At 43.9% G+C, this 17804-nt stretch overlaps 1 protein-coding gene across 1 annotated transcript in view; it reads right to left on the bottom strand.

Annotated features, from left to right (window-relative positions):
- Positions 1–1569: 1569 nt before the first annotated feature.
- The window catches only part of LOC139753732 (uncharacterized), a 144730-nt gene continuing 128495 nt past the window's right edge, over positions 1570–17804 (bottom strand). The window contains exons 4-5 of the mRNA XM_071670521.1: positions 16573–16785; positions 1570–9781 (exon numbers count right to left, since the gene is read on the bottom strand). Of these exons, the coding sequence (XP_071526622.1) occupies positions 4490–9781; positions 16573–16785 (5505 nt within the window). The 3' untranslated portion in view covers positions 1570–4489. The remainder of the gene's footprint in view (positions 9782–16572; positions 16786–17804) is intronic.

The following is a 17804-nucleotide window of genomic DNA, read 5'->3' as shown; positions in this document are numbered from 1 at the left end:
TGAATCTGAGATTTTCAGCTTTCAGTTTTTACCAAACTCCCAAGAATTGACACAGCCAGACTGATATCCTCTCCCCAACACCTGGCTTCCTCCTCTTACTTATACACAATAAGTCTGCCGGTGTACATCCTTTAAAGTTTTGAATATTAGCATGCAGTCCGGAGAGGTCTTCTCTGTACCAGCACAAGTGTGTGTGTGTGTGTGTGTGTGTGTGTGTGGTGGGAGGTTCAATTCATAGAAGCCGTAACGGATGATGGAGTCAAGTGGTGCTCATCCTCCTCCAGGGCTCAGGCTGGAGTGTCTGAATGTGTGAGGATGTAACCAGGATGGGAAGAAGAGAGAGACAGGTAGTATGTCTGTGGAAAAAAAAAAATTGGATCTTCTGTCCCTAAATAAAACTAAGCTTAATGGCAAGAGGGAAGAATGGTTGGGGAATGTCTTAGGAGCAAAGTCACGGGTGAGAGTTAAGGAACTCTGCTGAAGGAGGAATTGTGGGAATGTGTGAAAGAGTGTAAGGAAGTGAGTCCCAGACTGTTGTGGGTAAGAATAAAAACAAACTACGAGAAGCAGGTGATTGTCAGTGCAAAGCACCTCCTGGAGACGAGGGAAACTAGTGTTTCGGGAGGAGCTGGGTGAGCACATCAGCAATTTTGATTAGAGAGATCGAGTATTTGTGATGGGTAATTTGAATGCGAGAGAGGGATAATGTAGCTATCGATGGTGCAATTAGAGCGGTGCAATTAGAGGGCAAGAGGAAAAGAAACTGTAGATTTGTATTCTGGGCAAAAGAAAGACTCTTTATATGAATGGGAGGTGAGTGATGGTGAAAGTAAGTCAGCTTGGAAAAAACGCTTGTGTGAAGAGATACAAAGAGAGATGGAGTGTGGAACAGCAAAAGGAGAGAGTGGGCGGGGACTCGGAGGTGTTTACGAAGGCAGTGCTTACATGCGCGGAAGAGGTGTTGGGCAAGCAGGTGTGGAAAAGGGTATAGCGGTGGTAATGAGAAGTTCTATTGTTAATAAAAGAGAAAGGATAGATGTATCTTCGTTACTTGTAAGGAAGGAGAGCGAATGATTGGGATGTGTACAAGAGAAGGCGAGACAAAGTAAATTGGTGTGATGTTGTATACAAGGGACGACTTGCTCGTCATGGACTGAACCAGGGCATATGAAGCAGTCAGGGAGAAACGACGAAAGGGTTTATGGAGCTTGGTTGTGGATGGAAGGGCTCTGGTTTCGGTGCATTATACATATCAACTGGAGACTGTAGCGAGCGGATAGTGCTACTTTCGTCTGTTCCTGGCGCTACTTCACTAACACGGGGAACGGCGAAAAAGTTTGGGAAAAAGGGTATATTTATCAGTCTGGAAGGTGGGGGGGGGGGGGGTGTTACTATACTGTATTGTGGCGGTGTAAACTTAGAACACATGCCATGATTTCTTTGTTTTCAGGTCTGACTTCTTGAGTATATTATGTGCCAAGTGAGGAGTGGTCTCCAGCACTACAGTGTTATGTAGCTTCAGTAACATTACACTATAAGGAAGGTTAAGAAAAACACACAATATTTTCAGTCACTTTATTTGTACAAAGTAATGGTGTAGTAGCAAAATAAATATAAAGGATAAATATTGCACACTATTCAGCTATGTACATAAGGGCACACATCTGACGCAGGAAAAACGAGTAAGCTCACCCAGACCATCGGAGTGGGCTCAGCTACACATCGTTGTGAGAACTTACGTGCTAGTTTTTGCAGCTACGTTACGTCTGTTGCTGTGTGTGTGTGTGTTGCGATATCTGGGCTAACGACTAACACTAGTCGATGGCCACTACCGTCAGCAGCCCGCCAGGGGAAGCCGCCCTACCACCTCAGCAATGAAAGGCTGCCAGGGCACTCCACCTTACTATATAATTCCCTCCCTCGACACCCTCCCTACACCTCCTGTCTTCTTGCCCCGGACGAAGGGGTCTGTTCTTACACAACCTCCTACGTCACAGTAGCTCATGAATACAGACGTCATTCTCGTTTATAATACCACTATTTTCTAGACTGTCATCCGTGTGGAATCATACGTCAGAATCAACATAGTGCAAAAAGATCCATGTTCACTGCCAGACGTAAGTAAACATATAACTCAAAAACGGAAGTAGAAAAGGCTTATATGGAAACAACAGACCCATAACAAGATATCGATTATCGCAGTAAAAGAATAATTAATAAAAGTGAAGAATAAAGTATTATCAATATATCATGGAATCAACGAATTACACCGATGATGATGTAAACACTGAGGAGAAGTGGGAATAACAACCACACAGCGAACTGCTGCCATGTGAGCAGTAGTGGTCTACCATCCCTGCATCCACACTGTTAGAGAGGCACACACGGCGCTCATGAGTTCCTTATATCATACAAGAGCCACAACCACAGAGAACCTTACAGTCAGCGGCAGGATCTTACCAGTGGCACCAGCCGATTTGGGAATCACTTGACGTAAAGATTCTCTGATTACTTCTCAAGTAATTTTGATCAAAATCCAGATTTTAAGATTTTTCGTATTGAGATGCCGGCCGCTTGGCCACATTCAACTGGATCTGACGTGACACAATGTACCAAGAAATAACATGATCCGTTGGTCACTATATCAACCATGATCCACTGATTGGTCACTATATCAACCATGATCCACTGGTCACTATATCAACCATGATCCACTGGTTGCTATATCAACCATGATCCACTGGTTGCTATATCAACCATGATCCACTGGTTGCTATATCAACCATGATCCACTGGTCACTATATCAACCATGATCCACTGGTTGCTATATCAACCATGATCCACTGGTTGCTATATCAACCATGATCCACTGGTTGCTATATCAACCATGATCCACTGGTTGCTATATCAACCATGATCCACTGGTCACTATATCAACCATGATCCACTGGTTGGTCACTATATCAACCATGATCCACTGGTTGGTCACTATATCAACCATGATCCACTGATCACTTCTAAATAACTCTCAACACCGCCACGGCCAGTGAACCTAACGTGTAATACCGCTACCTGTGTTGATCTCTAAGCTATGGTAATACTGCAAGGGGAGCCAGCACCACTGATCTGATGCCAGCTGGTGTCCGCTAACCACAGATGACGCCAGCTGGTGTCCACAAACCACACATGATGCCAGCTGGTATTCGCTAACCACACATGACGCCAGCCGGTGTCCACCAACCACACATGATGCCAGCTGGTGTCCACCAACCACACATGGCGCCAGCTGGTGTCCACCAACCACACATGACGCCAGCTGGTGTCCACCAACCACACATGATGCCAGCCACACGTCACTATGACCCATACTGGACATGACTGGAATTATTCACTGATAAGATACTGAAGGTTATATGATATCAGGGGTCAACGTGCAGCGAACGTGGAAATCCACGGCAATGGTCTGTGGGTCTGGATGTGGGTAGAGCTGTGGTTTCGGTGCATCACACATGACAGCCGGGGAAATGGATGTGAAGCAATAAGGCTTTATCTTCGCATGTACCTGAAGCTGCTTCACTAACACAGAAAACGGCGAATAAGTCGAATAAGTATGGAAAAATATATATACATATATAGCGTTCAAGATCATGGTGATTCTTACCCAAGAGAAAGTAAGATAGGTTACATGTAAACATCGTAAGGTATCGTACAGCCTACTGTGTTACAGGTTTACGTCACCCTCATCATCATCTTCGTAAACATTTTGATACAATAGTAGTTTTCCCACAGGTAGGACTTAACTCTTCATGAAAATAAAAATCATCGCAGAAGTAATTGTATATTTCCCTCACCTAGTGAGATACACCAAACCCGGGAGAGGTATACCGCAATGAGTGAGGTATACCGCAATGGGTGAGGTATACCGCAATGGGTGAGGTAAACCGCACCTACTAAGGTTGATCGCTCTGGATGAGACATACGGCATGGGACGAGGATCTATTGATTGTTACAGTTATCACCGGTTATTTTGCCTTCTTGGTTCGAGGATCTTATTGGTTATTCACTTTTGAAGAAGTATTTTCTCCAGTTGAAAAATGTCGAGGAAGTTTATTCCTGCGAGTGTGAAAGCAATACAACATTCAGACCAAAGTGTGAATGTATGTCGGGTGTATTGTCCAGGTTGTTGGTGGAAGTTCTTTGGAACATTGTTTTCCATACGTAAGTCGTTCATACAATGATCTGTATGATGATAACACTGTATACGTAGACAATATCTTTTTTTTTTTCCTGAGACATCATCTGGTGACTGAACCATCAGACATCTCTGATACAGATGTACGGCATAAAGAGCATGAACTCTTTCAGTGTTTTCTCCTACACTGCTCCAGTTATAAGTTTCTTAATCTTAACAAAGCCGAATTAGTTCAAGTCTTTAAGTGAAAACTGATGATGTAATTTGTAACGGTTCACTATAATACATGGACCATCTCACCGAGTTTCATAAAGTGGCAGTAATACTTCTAGTGGCAGCCGTGGTGGGTCCGTGGCCATTGTGATGGATAGAAGAGGTTCAGGTGTGGCCTCCTTGCCGAGCGACCCGCTCGAGTCTGACGCCGAGGCGGCCGAAGACGCCGTGTTCTTGGGTCTAGATCGGCCGAGGATGGCACCCAAGTTGAAGGAAGGCTTCGACACTCGACGACCAGATGATTTCACAAGGTCAGCTGATTCTCTGATGTCTTGGGGTTCGGGGAAGGTCTGCAACATTCTGCTGTTCTCGTGAGACATCAGGAGGTCGGATAAGTCTTTTTTCTCATTAAACGCCGGCACGTCGCGTGATTCTGTGTTTTCATGGGACTCTGAGAGATCATCTGAGCCTGTGGTCGTGTGTGACTCCACTGATGCGGTGGTTTGGGAAGGTATGCTTACCGACGGTACGGCGGTGCTGGAGGCCTTGAGCACAGAAGGTAATACCGAGATGAGGATTGGTGGGTGTGGGGAACTTTGTGGTGGTTCATCTGCTGGACTATCGAATGTTGGTTGAGACTGAAACGGGGGGAAACTATGTTCCGTAATTTCTGGCTGTGTCCCTTTCAAATCGGGATTTTCTTCCTCGTGTTCTCTTGAATCGATGCCAATCTCTTCAACAGTTATTTCCATGGGCTCATGAGTTTCTGGCTCATGATCTTTAAAGTCGTTCCCAATACGGGTGGTTCCATCTTTCAAGTTAGTCGCAAGACTGGTAGAGACTTTGAACGACATAGACATGGCTTCTCCCTGTATGTTGGATGGCGCAGTTATTATTTCTGGTTCTTTTGGGCGTTGATCTATGGGAACAGAGGATGGCAGGTTAGATATGAGTGAAGCAAGAGTAGGTCTATATTCCCTAGATATTGTAGAGGTAGTTTCCTGAGTTTTCAGGGAATCATCATCTTGAGCGTTGATATTTGGCTGTTGTGGCTGAAAAGAAATTTCTCTTGATTTAGCTTCCTCTTTCACACTGTCCTGACTTTCCTCTGGTGTCTCCTTGGGTGAAGTCGTTCTACTTTCTTCAGGTTTTGTTTGGCTGGAAAACTTATTCCCAAATGGTCTGCTGGGAATCCTACGGCTCACTCTCTCCCTATCGTTTGTTTGTCTGCTTAGGAACTTGGCCCTTAGTTCTCTTCTCCTCTGCTGAAATAGCTGCATTCTTTCTTTCGCAATCGGGCCTGATGTTTCGTCGTGTTCGTTTGGTTCCTTCTGTGAGTTGTCATCAGCTTCTTTGAGATTATCTGATGTGACAGGAGATTCGGTCGTACGGTAACTGGCACTCACTCGATTTTTTCTGTTCTTCAAATATTCCCTAAAGCGAGCCCTAAAGTCTGGATTGATAACCTTACTCTCACCTTCGTTAACACGAGTGACTGAGGTGTCTTGATCATTACTTTCAGGTGACCTGGAAGCGTTTGCTTGACCTTCCTCACCTGTGTCATGGTTCTTGCCCTCAGGATCTTGAAGAGAACTTTGATCACTTGGTACCTCTTCCTCTTTAGGATCACTTTCGACATTTCTTGTTTGTGCCGTGAGTGTTTCTACCGGGGACTGCTCGTCGATATCAGGTTTTTCATGAACAACTGAGCGAGTAGTTTCCTGAGCATCTTGATCTCTTCTGAGAATTTCCTTCACTTCAAGAACATATTCTTCTCTTGGTTCATCCGACTTTGGTTTATATTCGTTTATTCTCCTGTTCCTTGTGCTAGTTCTGGAGGAGCCAGTGTGGAGAGGTGTTTCTGTCGTGGTACCTTCAGAATGTGACGCAGGACTTTCCGTGGTCGAAGTTCTGCTCCGGAGTCGGCTCCGAATACTCTGGAATCTTTGTCGACTTAAACTTCCGCGTCTGCTCGGAAGCCGTCTTCGTGAGGTTGACGAGGAAGTCGTAGTTGTATCAGTGTTACTCTTCGGCTGTTCTGTCGTGCTCTGTCGGGATTTGTGTCTTCTGTTTTTCAGACGATTCAGACGTTCTTCAATCCTTTGTCTCAACGGTGAGAGAGTTGTTGTGGTTGCAGGTGTGGCCTCGGTTACTGCCGGATCAGTGGTCTCAGCTACAGTAACCTCACCCTCGCTAGGGACTTTAGGTTCAATCTGTGTAGGAGCTGCTGTGGTTGTTCGTGACGACAGGCGTGGACGCAGCCGATTCCTAATGATTGGACGACGTCGTACGAAAGGTCTTCTGGTTGTTGTCGTCGTCGTTATTATTGGCTCTGTTACGACCTCCGTCACATCTGCAACATTTCTATCGTCACCTTCGAAGGAGAGAATGGCATTCGTGTCGTCTTTAGTACCTTCATCTGGATGGATGATGTCATTGGGGAGATCTTCTTTGAAGGTATGTGTTGGAATATCGACCTGAGTACGTGGATCATCATTTATTTGGTGATTCTGAGCGAAATCCTCATTGGGAAGATAAGGGTCAGAAGTAACAGCAGGCGGCTGGAATATCCCCGCACCCAGAAGGTTGGGGACTTCCGGCAGTCTTGGGAGACCTGGTGTAACTTGCGTCGTTCGAGGTGTCGTATGGACAAACGAACCTTCTGGAACGTCATCAGGAGCGGGTAAAGGATGCAGTCTGGTGATACTTGGCCGCCTTCCATGTGGTTGCAAGAAATGGTTGTTGAATTCTGAGTTTTCAAGACCCGTTATCAGGGTAGGTGTTGTGGCTGGTTGTTGGGTTGTCGGAGGTCTTCGCGGTCTTGTTGGTCTTCTGCGGATCAGATGATCCTCCTCCTGGTGACCGACGGGTCTGCCTCGAGTACTCTGATGGTCTAAGGCCGGCTCCTCCTGGTGACTGACGGGTCTCCCTCGAATACTCTGATGGTCTAAAGCTGGCTCTTCCTGGTGACTGATGGGTCTGCCTCGAGTACTCTGATGGTCTAAGGCTGGCTCCTCCTGGTGACCGACGGGTCTGCCTCGAGTACTCTGATGGTCTAAGGCCGGCTCCCCTTGGTGACTGATAGGTCTGCGTCGAGTATTCTGATGGTCTAAGGCCGGCGCCTCCTGGTGACTGATAGGTCTGCCTCGAGTATTCTGATGGTCTGACGCCGGCGCCTCCTGGTGACTGATAGGTCTGCCTCGAGTATTCTGATGGCCTGAGGCCGGCTGGTCTTGGTGGCTTACAGGTCTGCCTCGGGTATTCTGATGGTCTAAGGCCGGCTTTTCCTGGTGACTGACAGGTCTACCCCGAGTATTCTGATGGTCTAAGGCCGGGTCCTCTTGGTGACCCACGGGTCTGCGTCGAGTATTTTGATCGTCTAAGGCCGGCTTCTTTTGGTGACTGACAGGTCTGCGTCGAGTACTGTGTTGGTCAGACGTTGGCTGTCCAGTGTTTGTGTCTTTAGGCCTTTCTTCTGTATGTTGACCTTGAGACTGGGTTAAGGTGTTTCCATTAAAATGAAAACCATCGAAGACACCCGGCCTCTCGGAGACGACTCGAGGTACAGCTGAGGTTTTCTGGAAACCGAAGGAAAAGTCTTGCTGAGTACGTAATGATTCCTCAGTGACAAATGGCCGTTCTGTCTGAGGACGAATTGTTGCAGCCGACGATGGTGCCTCCGTTGGACGATGTAAATTGTGATGGAAAGTCTGCTGTGGAACACTGTGCCCTTGTGGAGTCGGCCTCTCGTGCTGGAACTCTGGAGAGAAATGCCCCTGGCTTCCCACAGGGGAGGGAGTGTGGGATATAAATGAAGGAGGTCCCGTTGGTCTGACGAAAGACTCCACTGGTCGCTTCTGTGGTGCTGGGTGAGTAAAACTTAACCCGGCCGGCGGTTTCCCAGGATGTTGTTGTGCTGAAGGAATACTTGGATTTACAAAATTCTGAACGTGCTGTGGAGTGGAGGCGGGACGTCTGAAGCCTTGCACTGTCTGAGGCGGAGCTGTTACCTGACTGAAACTTGGCAGTGGTTGGGGCGCCGGTTGGTGAACAAAAGTCTGTACGGGTTGACGATGGAAACCTTGAACGAACTGAGGCGCTGGTTGACGATCAGAGTTCTGCACTGGTTGACGACCTACTGATGGATGACCGAAACTCTCTGCATGTGATGACCCACCGAAGGTTGTACCTGTTGAGGTTCGAGAGTGATGGAAAGGTTGATTGAATATAACCGGGTGGATGGGTGGCTGATTGAACACGAAGTTACCTGAAGATGGGAATCTCGGCGTCGGAAGAAAACTCTGCGGGGTTGTCTGGGCGGTCCTTGGCGTCGTCTGAGGGTGGATGAAATTTTGTCCCGATAATCTGGCTGCTGAACCGAACACTGAAGACGATGGGGAGAAAGACTGAAAAGTTGTAGATACAGCACTGTGTCCCGTCTGGGGCGAAGCTTCTCTATTAGGGCGAACGAGATCAGTGGATTCACGCGGTGAGGCCGGCTTAGAGGCCTGAGTGACCGGTTGAAAGTCGTCCAGATCTGCCGAGAAGAGTGATGAAGGACGGAAAGGATCTGGTGTGGTCTGGCTCGCCTCCGTGGTAGCGTGAGAATTACTGTGAACGTCATAAGTACTGTCAGGGTCGCGTGGGTCAAGTGGCTGCCGGTAATGAGGGGCACCACCGTGGCTTGGGTCTTCCTGTAGGCTGAAGGTGTTAGTGGGTGGCCGCAGATGGAGGTGCTGTTGCTGTACACGAATTGCTTTTTGTCCGGGTCCTGGAGTGTATAGGGTAGGAGGGACTCGTCCTGGTTGTTTTGAGCTTCCGTGGAAGAATGGTAGCTGGAAGAAGTGGCTACTGGATTGCCTCTGAGGGGGACGTCTACGCTGTGGAGGTCGAGCGATAAAAGCCCGATCGATAGTGTCGATATACTGTACTCGGCCCACATTGTCAGAGCGGTCAATTCTCGCCTGATTACTGCTGGGGTTGTCGTAAGGTATGTTGGCGAGGGAGGCGAAGGCTGAGAGTGCTGACGACATGCTCTTGTCCCACAGTCCTGAGGACGCCCTTTTAAAATGCCTGCTCTTCATCATTCGGTTTGGGGCGGTGGACTCTTCGTCTGGAGTAGCAGACTCGATGTCATCCGTGTCATAATATTGGTAGTTGTAGTCGAGGTCAAGTGCGGGGTCGTAGTGCTGGATATAAGGCTCAGGGTAGTCCCCCGGGTCATCTTGGTCGTCAGTTTCATCCTTGACGAACACAGGAACTTTCTGAAAGCTCTGGACAGGTGCCGGCTTGGCTGACTCGTCCCGCCCTGCTGAACCGATGATCTCTGGATGCGTACAGTCACCGAAAAACCCGGCGCTGCACGTCGTCGTCATCTGCAATAACATTAGAGCAATAACTCATCCATCACGAGCAAGATGTACATTCATATCACAAAGAACAATGACATCTTTCTTACCGGCACTACTCTGTCAACCTTGAGGTCAGTGAAATATAATCCGCCGAAACAAGAGCCCTCTATTTACAACTTGGCGCCACAAACCTATTCGAAATTTCCCACAACCGCTTCATGTGTCTTGGTTCATCACACGAAAAGCATTTAACCCTGTTTATACACATCGTTATAATTCACTCTATCAATTCCACGTTTCACACCCTCCTGCATGTTCATGCCTCGACCACCTTATTACCAAACAATAACTGACCAACCCCTAAACCCCCACCACCAGCACCAGACTGTCTTGGACAATTAAGTGTTTACCAAATGGTGTCCTAGCTACGTCTCTTCGTTGTATATCAACTGACTGCTATATTTCTCTCTTGTGTCTCCCCTGATGATGTGATTAATACACGAAAATGCACTTGGGAACTTATCGTGCTTCATTTTCTCCGTGGACTCATAGGAATATCTTCATCACGCGCAAAATTGTGATCCTTTCATATATATATATTTTTTTTTTTTTTTTTTTTTTTTATACTTTGTCGCTGTCTCCCGCGTTTGCGAGGTAGCGCGAGGAAACAGACGAAAGAAATGGCCCAACCCCCATACACACGTACATACACACGTCCACACACGCAAATATACATACCTACACAGCTTTCCATGGTTTACCCCAGACGCTTCACATGCCTTGATTCAATCCACTGACAGCACGTCAACCCCTGTATACCACATCGCTCCAATTCACTCTATTCCTTGCCCTCCTTTCACCCTCCTGCATGTTCAGGCCCCGATCACACAAAATCTTTTTCACTCCATCTTTCCACCTCCAATTTGGTCTCCCTCTTCTCCTCGTTCCCTCCACCTCCGACACATATATCCTCTTGGTCAATCTTTCCTCACTCATTCTCTCCATGTGCCCAAACCATTTCAAAACACCCTCTTCTGCTCTCTCAACCACGCTCTTTTTATTTCCACACATCTCTCTTACCCTTACGTTACTTACTCGATCAAACCACCTCACACCACACATTGTCCTCAAACATCTCATTTCCAGCACATCCATCCTCCTGCGCACAACTCTATCCATAGCCCACGCCTCGCAACCATACAACATTGTTGGAACCACTATTCCTTCAAACATACCCATTTTTGCTTTCCGAGATAATGTTCTCGACTTCCACACATTTTTCAAGGCTCCCAAAATTTTCGCCCCCTCCCCCACCCTATGATCCACTTCCGCTTCCATGGTTCCATCCGCTGACAGATCCACTCCCAGATATCTAAAACACTTCACTTCCTCCAGTTTTTCTCCATTCAAACTCACCTCCCAATTGACTTGACCCTCAACCCTACTGTACCTAATAACCTTGCTCTTATTCACATTTACTCTTAACTTTCTTCTTCCACACACTTTACCAAACTCAGTCACCAGCTTCTGCAGTTTCTCACATGAATCAGCCACCAGCGCTGTATCATCAGCGAACAACAACTGACTCACTTCCCAAGCTCTCTCATCCCCAACAGACTTCATACTTGCCCCTCTTTCCAGGACTCTTGCATTTACCTCCCTAACAACCCCATCCATAAACAAATTAAACAACCATGGAGACATCACACACCCCTGCCGCAAACCTACATTCACTGAGAACCAATCACTTTCCTCTCTTCCTACACGTACACATGCCTTACATCCTCGATAAAAACTTTTCACTGCTTCTAACAACTTGCCTCCCACACCATATATTCTTAATACCTTCCACAGAGCATCTCTATCAACTCTATCATATGCCTTCTCCAGATCCATAAATGCTACATACAAATCCATTTGCTTTTCTAAGTATTTCTCACATACATTCTTCAAAGCAAACACCTGATCCACACATCCTCTACCACTTCTGAAACCGCACTGCTCTTCCCCAATCTGATGCTCTGTACATGCCTTCACCCTCTCAATCAATACCCTCCCATATAATTTACCAGGAATACTCAACAAACTTATACCTCTGTAATTTGAGCACTCACTCTTATCCCCTTTGCCTTTGTACAATGGCACTATGCACGCATTCCGCCAATCCTCAGGCACCTCACCATGAGTCATACATACATTAAATAACCTTACCAACCAGTCAACAATACAGTCACCCCCTTTTTTAATAAATTCCACTGCAATACCATCCAAACCTGCTGCCTTGCCGGCTTTCATCTTCCGCAAAGCTTTTACTACCTCTTCTCTGTTTACCAAATCATTTTCCCCAACCCTCTCACTTTGCACACCACCTCGACCAAAACACCCTATATCTGCCACTCTGTCATTAGACACATTCAACAAACCTTCAAAATACTCATTCCATCTCCTTCTCACATCACCACTACTTGTTATCACCTCCCCATTTACGCCCTTCACTGAAGTTCCCATTTGCTCCCTTGTCTTACGCACCCTATTTACCTCCTTCCAGAACATCTTTTTATTCTCCCTAAAATTTACTGATAGTCTCTCACCCCAACTCTCATTTGCCCTTTTTTTCACCTCTTGCACCTTTCTCTTGACCTCCTGTCTCTTTCTTTTATACTTCTCCCACTCAATTGCATTTTTTCCCTGCAAAAATCGTCCAAATGCCTCTCTCTTCTCTTTCACTAATACTCTTACTTCTTCATCCCACCACTCACTACCCTTTCTAAACAGCCCACCTCCCACTCTTCTCATGCCACAAGCATCTTTTGCGCAATCCATCACTGATTCCCTAAATACATCCCATTCCTCCCCCACTCCCCTTACTTCCATTGTTCTCACCTTTTTCCATTCTGTACACAGTCTCTCCTGGTACTTCCCCACACAGGTCTCCTTCCCAAGCTCACTTACTCTCACCACCTTCTTCACCCCAACATTCACTCCTCTTTTCTGAAAACCCATACTAATCTTCACCTTAGCCTCCACAAGATAATGATCAGACATCCCTCCAGTTGCACCTCTCAGCACATTAACATCCAAAAGTCTCTCTTTCGCACGCCTGTCAATTAACACGTAATCCAATAACGCTCTCTGGCCATCTCTCCTGCTTACATAAGTATACTTATGTATATCTCGCTTTTTAAACCAGGTATTCCCAATCATCAGTCCTTTTTCAGCACATAAATCTACAAGCTCTTCACCATTTCCATTTACAACACTGAACACCCCATGCATACCAATTATTCCCTCAACTGCCACATTACTCACCTTTGCATTACTCACCTTTGTTTATGGATGGCGTTGTTAGGGAGGTGAATGCAAAGGTATATATATATATATATATATATATATATATATATATATATATATATATATATATATATATATATATATATATATATATATATATATATATATATATATATATATATGTATATATATATATATATATATATATATATATATATATATATATATATATATATATATATATATATATATATATATATATATATATATATATATATATATATATATATATATATATATATATATATATATATATATATATATATATATATATATATATATATATTTATATATATATATATATATATATATATATATATATATATATATATATATATATATATATATATATATATACATATATATATATATATATATATATATATATATATATATATATATATATAAATATATATATATATATATATATATATATATATATATATATATATATATATATATATATATATATATATATATATATATATATATATATATATATATATATATATATATATATATATATATATATATATATATATATATACCTTTGCATTCACCTCCCTAACAACGCCATCCATAAACAAATTAAACAACCCTGGAGACATCATGCACCCCTGCCGCAAACCAACATTCAATGAGAACCAATCACTTTCCTCTCTTCCTACACGTACACATGCCTTACATCCTCGATAAAAACTTTTCAAGCTTCTAACAACTTACCTCTCACACCATGTATTCTTAAATTCTTCCACAGAGCATCTCTATCAACTCTATCATATGCCTTCTCCAGATCCATAAATGCTACATACAAATCCATTTGCTTTTCTAAGTATTTTTCACATACATTTTTCAAAGCAAACACCTGTTCCACACATCCTCTACCACTTCTGAAACCACACTGTTCTTCCCCAATCTGATGCTCAGTACATGCCTTCACCCTCTCAATCAATACCCTCCCATATAATTTACCAGGAATACTCAACAGACTTATACCTCTGTAATTTGACCACTCACTCTTATTCCCTTTGCCTTTGTACAATGGCACTATGCAAGCATTCCATCAGTCCTCAGGCACCTCAACATGAGTCATACGTACGTTAAATATCCTTATCAACCAGTCAACAATACAGTCACCCCCTTTTTTAATAAATTCCACTGCAATACCATCCAAACCTGCCGCCTTGCCGGCTTTCATCCTCCGCAAAGCTTCCACTACCTCTTCTTTATTTACCAAATCATTTTCCCTAACCCTCTCACTTTGCACACCACGTCGACCAAAACACCTTATATCTGCCACTCTATTATCAAACACATTCAACAAACCTCCAAAATACTCACTCCATCTCCTTCTCACATCACCACTACTTGTTATCACCTCCCAATTTGCCACCTTCACTGATGTTCCCCTTTGTTCCCTTGTCTCACGCACTTTATTTACCTCCTTCGAAAACATTTTTTATTCTCCCTATATATATATATATATATATATATATATATATATATATATATATATATATATATATATATATATATATATATATATATATATATATATATATATATATATATATATATATATATATATATATATATATTCACACTTGCTTACCTTCATTCATTCCTAGCGTTACCCTGTTCTACAAGAAACAGCAACGGTAAACTCTGCTTCGTCGAGGTAGCGCCAGGAAAACATACAAATATGGCCTCATTCGTTCACACTCAGTCTTTATCTGTCAAGTGTAATGCACCGAAACCACAGCTCCCTATCCTCATCCAGGCCCCACAGACCTTTCCATGGTTTGCTTCAGACGTTTCACATGCCCTGGTTCAATCCACTGACAGCATGTCAATACCGGTATACCACATCGCTCCAATTCACTTTGTTCCTTGCACGCTGCTCACCTTCCCGTTTGTTCAGGCCACGAGCGCTCGAAATCTTTTTCGATCCTTCTTTCCATCTCCAATTTGGTCTCCCACTTCTTCTTCCCTCCACTTCTGACACATACATCCGTTTTGTCAATCTCTCCTCACTCATTCTCTCCGTACGTCCAAACCATTTCAACACATCCTCTTCTGCTCTCTCAACCACACTCTCTTTATTTCCACACATTTCTCTTACCCTTTCATTATTTACTCGATCAAACCACCTCACACTACATACTGTTCTCAAACATTTCATTTCCAACACATCCACCCTCCTCCATACAACCCTATCTGTAGCCCATACCTCTCAGCCATATGATACTGTTGGAACTACTATTCCTTCAAACATACCATTTTTGCTCTTAGAGATAACGTTCTCTTCATCTACAAATTCTTCATCGCTCCCACAACCTTCGCCCCCTCCTCCACCCTTTGACTCACTTCTGCTTCCATGGTTCCATTTGCTGCTAAGTCCACTCCTAGATATCTAAAACACTTCACTTCCTCCAATTTTTTCCATTCAAACTTACCTCCAATCAAATTGTCCCTCAACCCTACTGAACTTAATAGCCTTGCTCTTACACACATTTTCTTTCAACTTTCTCCTTTCGCACACTTTTCTAAACTCAGTCACCAACTTCTGCAGTTTCTCACTCGAATCAGCCACTAGAGTTGTATCATCGGCAAACAACAGTTGACTCACTTACCAAGCCCTCTCATCCACAACAGACTGCATACTTGCCCCTCTCTCCAAAACTCTTGCATTTACCCCACTAACCAAGTGCGCTCTCGTGTAATAATCACATCATTGGAGATACAAGAAAGAAATGTAACTGTCAGTTGATACAGCCTGAGGTTGGATATATGGCATTATCTCATTTGAGTGTGAAAAAATATCCAACAGTAGAGAAAAACTAAAGTGTTATAGTATATATTGCTGTTGCTGTGATGCAATAATGTATTTAAACATTTGTACACAACCATAGTGAACAAGTTCAGTATCATCGTCATCTTTCTGATGGCCTACACCTTACATCATAGATCATACATCATTTGATCTTATACGTCAAAATGTATGAGAAAATAACGACTTATCAGCCTATATCTTGTAGTGTTAAGACGTGGTTTAAATGAAGTGAGAATAAATAAAGAACTTTTAGGTACATCATCCATGAAAAGTCAAAAATCGGTGTTCAAAGAAATAGAAAAATGATAGTGTGTGACTTGGTACAAAGTTATACTTGGTATGTTGAACGGCGAAACTAATGCTTCCTTTATGTGTCTGTGAGGGCAAAAATAGGCTGTATGGGCGCATTTTTGTATTAAGTTGTTGAACGTACATTTTCCAACGACCTATATAATGAATCGTACTCACGAGTCGCGATGATATAAGGTATGGATAAGTCAGCCACCAGCCACAGTAGAGAACGTAACTCAGAACAGCAAGTGAAGATAGCGTCTACAACATGACACTTAATGAAGGCAAGTAGGCAGTAGACCTAGCTCTAGTGGTGCAGGTCCCTCTATGAAAAGCTTACCTCGTTAAACTTGAGACCCTCAGTACATTTGTAGGTGAATCTCTGGCCAGCGTCACCGCAGTAGTGGAACACGCTACAACCGAAATCCATATCGCCATGATACCCAACGGGGCGTCCCTGGCACTCGAACCTGACCAGCGGTAGCACTGAACTAAGGGCATCCAGCTTCTCGCCATGCGGCGGTGTGGGGACCGGGGCCGTCGACTGCGAGGCCTGCGGGAGGATGAGTCTGTGAGTTGTCGAAGGAACATAAACAGGTAGAAATAAACACTTCTACAAAACTTACTCTGTACATACTCACTCTGTGTTACGATTATTAGCTGGACTATTCCAGCTGTTGAAGAGTAAGTTAAGACATGTCTTATGGTTGTAGGTAGGAGTGAGGCAATTAAGCTACGGAAGGAAGATTCCTGGCGTTACTCGGGGTGTGGAGAGCAACAGGAATAAAAAATATTATACCTTATGACTGTCATGGTCACCAACCTGCTTATGTAAAGGAAAAAAAGGATCATATTTTCCGTAATACTGATGACAGCCGCACGTACGTCGTACTGAATGTGCTGAAGCAGACTGCAGAGGTGTTCAGTGACATCCTATCTAGGAAATAAATCAACATTACTAAACAAGTGAAGACAACCAGTACAAAAAAAGGAAAACAATATACGAAATGAAAGATAAAGAATAAGTTATATTGACCTGATATAATGCAGATGATGCTCTCACTACACATAACGTCCCTTCAGATGATGCTCTCACTACACATAACGTTACTTCAGATGATGCTCTCACTACACATAACGTCCCTTCAGATGATGTCCTCACTACACATAACGTCCCTTCAGATGATGCTCTCACTACACATAACGTCCCTTCAGATGATGTCCTCACTACACATAGCGTCCCTTCAGATGATGCTCTCACTACACATAACGTCCCTTCAGATGATGCTCTCACTACACATAACGTTCCTTCAGATGATGCTCTCACTACACATAACGTTACTTCAGATGATGCTCTCACTACACATAACGTCCCTTCAGATGATGCTCTCACTACACATAACGTCCCTTCAGATGATGCTCTCACTACACATAACGTCCCTTCAGATGATGCTCTCACTACACATAACGTCCCTTCAGATGATGCTCTCACTACACATAACGTCCTTCAGATGATGCTCTCACTACACATAACGTTCCTTCAGATGATGCTCTCACTACACATAACGTTCC

This window comes from Panulirus ornatus, chromosome 15 (assembly GCF_036320965.1).
Source record: "Panulirus ornatus isolate Po-2019 chromosome 15, ASM3632096v1, whole genome shotgun sequence".
In the NCBI taxonomy this organism is placed as follows: domain Eukaryota; kingdom Metazoa; phylum Arthropoda; class Malacostraca; order Decapoda; family Palinuridae; genus Panulirus; species Panulirus ornatus.
The sequence above is the reverse complement of the archived record's forward strand: the minus strand, read 5'-3'. Positions and strand labels throughout refer to the sequence as shown.